General features: G+C 39.3%; 1 protein-coding gene across 1 annotated transcript; it reads right to left on the reverse strand.

Annotated features, from left to right (window-relative positions):
* Nucleotides 1–2,310: 2,310 nt before the first annotated feature.
* On the reverse strand, nucleotides 2,311–2,919 carry LOC137634373 (uncharacterized). Its single transcript, XM_068366769.1, has one exon. The coding sequence runs from the start codon at nucleotides 2,917–2,919 to the stop codon at nucleotides 2,311–2,313; it is 609 nt and encodes a 202-aa protein (XP_068222870.1).
* Between the last annotated feature and the right edge of the window lie 2,401 nt (nucleotides 2,920–5,320).

A 5,320-nucleotide genomic window follows, 5' to 3' on the forward strand; every position in this document is an offset into this window, starting at 1 on the left:
GCCGATCATATGCTCAGTATATATGTCAGTCTCTAGGCCATTGTCCTGCTAAGCTATTGTCACCGTCACTTGCCTGTCTTTCATGAGTAACCTTTAAACCTCTCAATCTGTTATATTGACTTTCAGATACATGGCATTCATCTACTATTATATATTGATATATGGTTCGAGTTCTCTTGCTTGGAGGTAATCTCGGGCAAACTATTTTATCTTATTTCTCTTCCTCTGATTTTTTGAAGTTTTTATAGTTTATATATGAACAATTTATTTTAAAGTTGTTACTGTTCTTAAAATATTTTACTTTAATTGTTCATTACTTCATCTGCAGTTTGTTTATCTCCTTGTTTCCTTTCATCAATGGGCTATTTTCCCTGTTGGAGCCCTTGTGCTTATAGCATTCTATTTTTCCAACTAGGTTTGCAGTCTAGCTATTAATAATAATAATCTGTTGCTTCACCATCTTGGAATCCAATTACCATGGTAACCTTGCTCTTATACATGTTTACTCGCTTCGTTCTTCTTTCATCTTTAAATGCTGTGAAATATTTTCTCTAGTTTTTGTATTTTCTCTTAACTAACTCCAACCAGCAGATTATCAAGATCAGTCCTTTCAAACACTATTTACACTTTTTTTTTTTTTTTTTTTTTGTTACCCATAACATGGCACCTACATTGAATTATCAGTTCTCTGACTTCATACACCACTTGTCTAACGTTAAAGATATTGAAGAGCCAAGAAAGAAATAACACAGTCTTGTCTCAGAGCCACTTTCATATCAAAACCAAATAATCTCTTGTCTAGTTAGTTTAACTTCTTTAGGTCCGTGTAAGATTTATGGAACTTTTACCCTTTAATTTCTGACTTATCGTTCAATTGCTCATTTAAGGAAAAAAAAAAACACATGATTCACACAGACTCTACCTTGCATGATACTCTTCCTCCAAAAAATAAAACACTCACCCATGCATATATATATATATATATATATTATATATATATATATATATATATATATATATATATATATATGTATGTATGTATGTATGTATATCTGCTTTAAACCGATGCACTATTTGCTCATTCAAAGAAGTTTTTGATGATTGTTTACTTTTAATGCCTTTTGTCCTACCAGCAAAAGCATGAGCAGACTAATTGTCAGTGTGCTATTTCTGTAGCAGTATTGTTCATATGGACAAAGAACTCTCTTGACACAGATACAGAGTATAAAAAAAAATCCCATATGGAACTGCTCATTATATAATACCACAAAACTCTGTAGACCTTAACATGGAAATAATCAAATATGAAAGCTCATATTTACAGATAGGATAATTAGTCAAGATGCCAGAAAACTTTAAACCAATCAATCAATCAATAGGATAATTAGATTGACTATTTAACATATAATATATTTCTTCATTCTATTTCATTCGTCCATGATCATTAAAAAGCCATGAAAGTAATAATTATTAGTCCTTCATTAGCTACGCGGTAATTTTGTGTCTTCCCAAACCGGAACACACTTCTGAATTAGCAACGTGATCTCTCCACCTAATTGAGCCAGAACTCTGCTGATGTTTGAATTGTCAAGGGACTATTGTCTCTGAATGGGAAAATAGGTGTCGCTATAATTAGAAGTGTTCATCGATCGTCCTTTAGGTCGCTTATGCCTTAAAACGAAGAACAAACTCAACGAACCATAACGTGTACCTTACTCGAAATCTTTCACCGATAGGACAAGAAAAGGCCTACTTTTATTCCTCTTGGGACTGGAGAGAAAGGCGAGGGAATAGAGAAAGCTATACCGAAATGTACTACTTCCTTTCTATTTTACTCCCAGTGCTTTAAACGGGATGAATTCCATTCAAGGAGTCGCTCGATGGACGGGGAACTCCAATACGGTTCTGGAAAGAGCTTCTCTCCTTTCCAGGATCACCTGCGACGTCTCCTGGCGTTCTCATGCTCCTGGAAATTTGCCTTTATGCTTTTGTCACGGCAATATCACTCCTTTGAGACCACTCGGGCAGTGGAGGGAGACATCGAAGATTCGGGGGTGGCGAGGAAGGACAGAAGGAGGTGGAGAAGTGGGGAGGAGGAGGAGGTGGTGTTGTTGGAGGAGGAGGCGGTGTTGTTGGAGGAGGGGGCAGTGTTGTTGAAAGTGGAGGTTTTGGAGGAGGAGGAGGCGGCAGTGTTGGTGAAAGGGTTGGAGGACGAGGATGCGGTGTTGTTGGAGTTGGAGGTATTGGAGGAGGAGGAGGAGGCGGCAGTGTTGTTTTGAGGAGGAGGAGGAGGAGGCAGCAGTGTTGTTTTTAGGAGGAGGAGGAGGAGACGGCAGTGTTGTTTAGAGGAGGAGGAGGAGGAGGAGGCGGTGCTGTTGTAGGTGGAGGTGTTGTTGGAGGAGGAGTATGAGGAAGAGGCGGTGTTGTTGGAGGTGGAGGTGTTGGCGGAGGAAGAGGCGATGATGTTGTTGGATGAGGAGGAGGAGGAGGAGGAGGAGGAGGAGGAGGAGGCGGTGGCAGTGTTGTTGGAGGAGTTGGAAGAGGAGGTGGATTAGGAGGAGGCGATGTTGTTGGAGGGGGAGGTGTTGTAGGAGGAGGAGGAGGAGGTGGAGGCGGTGTTGTTGGAGGAGGTGTTGGCGGAGGAAGAGGCGATGATGTTGTTGGAGTAGGAGGAGGGGGAGGTGGGGGTGTTGGAATAGGAGACGGTGTTGTTGGAGGAGAAAGAGTCAGTGTTGTTGTTCGAGGTGGAGGAGGAGGAGGAAGAGGAGGAGGAAATGGGGCCACATCGTACATCTTCCTCTCGTCAGCACTTCTCATACGTCGGGAATAGAAGGGATTATGGCCTGAAGGAGAATGGTTGGAGAGAGCTGTTATTGTAGGACAGGGAGATGATTGTGTTATGCCGCCGTTGGTTGTCATTTCGAGTTCAAAAGGCGCTCAGTGTTTATGGTGAAATTGATGATAGATTTAGATTCTATATTTTAGATTTTCACAAGTTATTGCATGTTTTCGTAGGCTTTATTTATTTTTGAAAAAGAAAAACATTGAGGGTCGTCTCCTGATGTTGACGAAAAAAACTTTTTTCACAGAAGACGAAATAAAAAAAAAATAAATAAACTCTTGGAGACAAAACAAACTGGTGGGCACTTTGAATTGTGTTTCGTCTTCCTCTATAAAAAATGAGGGAAAAAAGGCTGTGATAGATTATTTGATAAAGATCTTGGGAAGAGGGACTCTGGATAAAAGAAAAAAAAGAGAAGAATCCAGTAATCTAGTTATCGAAGGAAAGATCAATCAGCCTTCAGATGGTGCTAAGACGACAACGCGATTATTTATCTTCTATTAACGAAAGTTTATCTTTGTCCACTTTCCTCGGAAGTAATTCCATTTGTTTTAATTATTCTTTAATTAGATTCGAGAATGACGGGGGAAGTTATGGAGGAAAGTTGCTTACTTGGTGAAGAATTGTCCTTCATAGAGATTGAATGTTTTAGAGGTTATATTTCGATAGGTTTTTTAGTTTGAGAAACTAGTATACGTGACCCGTCAAAACTGACGCGTAAATATTTGAATAGAGATGTACACAAACGCATATACTCTCCCCCTTCCTAACTATAACCCCTTCCCCCTACCCTAGGGTCGGGGAACGACCGAATAGTTAGTGTCTTGCCACTGACCGTGACCAGATATATATATATATATATATATATATATATATATATATATATATATATATATATATATATATATGTGTGTGTGTGTGTGTATATATATATATATATATATATATATATATATATATGTATATATATATAAAAACTAGACACTTGCTCTTTATCATATAGGAGAGATGTTGTTGTTTATTTAGGAATTTGATAATATAACTTATGGTTAATTCTTTTCTACTTATGAGGTAATTAGTATTTATGATTTTAGATTTTGATTATGTCCAATGATCACCATATAATCATCCAAATGACTACTATTAGTTAGCTCTTCAGGAAGCCTTCTTTGTGAAGAATTTTCACATGAAAAATGTATTCACTATTAAAAAAAATGACGTTTAAGAAGTTATGACATGGTACGGAAATGAAATATCGTTTGGTAATGATGGAGGAAAGTTATATTTCTTTTATGTACAGTTGGACACAGGATTTTCTGGTACACCTCACTACGAGGAAGTACACCCTATAACACCCTTACTGCGCATCGAGTAACCAAACAGATAGTGTCGGGAGAGATGGCCGAGGTTGTGGGCGGAGTTACGCACAGTAACTTCCCGGGCAGTAAGGATGTGACAGGGTACACTTCCTCAGAACCCTGTGTACCAGGAAAACCCGTGACCAACTGTACAAAGTCTTGATGTATCTGAACTATATAAAGTTGAAAATGTTAATTGGGCTTTACGAGAACTACTGTCCCAATCGTCAAAGGTGATGAAACTTGATCAAAACATCAAAGTTCAAGTTTAGTTTAAGTTCAGATCTACAGTCTATGTATTGTACCACAGAACTGTAAAGCGCCCTCAACATCTTATATAAATCATATCCATATTACTTGTGTATCAATTCTAAAAAAGGAAATCGGCTTCTTTTGAGCTTCTTATGTTGCTACTACATAACAAATGCTTGATCTGCATACATGAACCCACTCTGCTCTTCTTCTTCTTCCCCACCATTAATCCTACAGTAAGGGGTCGGTTGCCTGATGCGCCCTCTCCAATGCCTTCGATCAAAGGCATCCACATCCACTAAATGTCTTCTCTCCATATCATCCTTCACCTTATCCCAGTAATCTTCACTACACCTGATGCATGAACCCACTCTGTTCTTCCCTTGTAAGTATTTTTGTCAAATAGCCTCCTGGCTAGTACAGTGGTAACGTGTTCGCCTATCATTTGCATGGCTGCAGTTCGATCACCGCCCCGGACCGTGAGTTTAAGCTGTTTGCTGGGGAGGCCACTTCTGTGGTTTGGCACGACAGTGGGTGGGCGTAGGGCTTGCCCGGCTGATGTTCTGGTGAGCATCTGATGAAAATGGAACTGAAACCAGACACCTTTAACTGTTTTCCTTTTGCGGTCAAATTCCCATTGTACTCCTTCCCGGTTCTACTAGGCAGCATTATTCCCCAAAAATTGTTTCATTCAATTCTATCACCTTTCTCCCCTTATACAATAAGACAATTATTCCTCTCACAAGTTACTTTAGAACCTTTTTCCTCATCCTTACGTCCTTTCACTCCTTACAAACCCCCTCAGGCTATTAGTCACACTATAACCACCATACCTCAACTCAATGAACACCATATTTCCCTCTATTCT

The sequence above is a fragment of the Palaemon carinicauda genome, chromosome 44 (genome assembly GCF_036898095.1).
Source record: "Palaemon carinicauda isolate YSFRI2023 chromosome 44, ASM3689809v2, whole genome shotgun sequence".
In the NCBI taxonomy this organism is placed as follows: Eukaryota; Metazoa; Arthropoda; class Malacostraca; order Decapoda; family Palaemonidae; genus Palaemon; species Palaemon carinicauda.

Bases quoted from the DNA above. Each gene is read 5' to 3' on its own strand.
- LOC137634373 (XM_068366769.1), bottom strand. From the start codon at position 2,919: ATGACAACCAACGGCGGCATAACACAATCATCTCCCTGTCCTACAATA.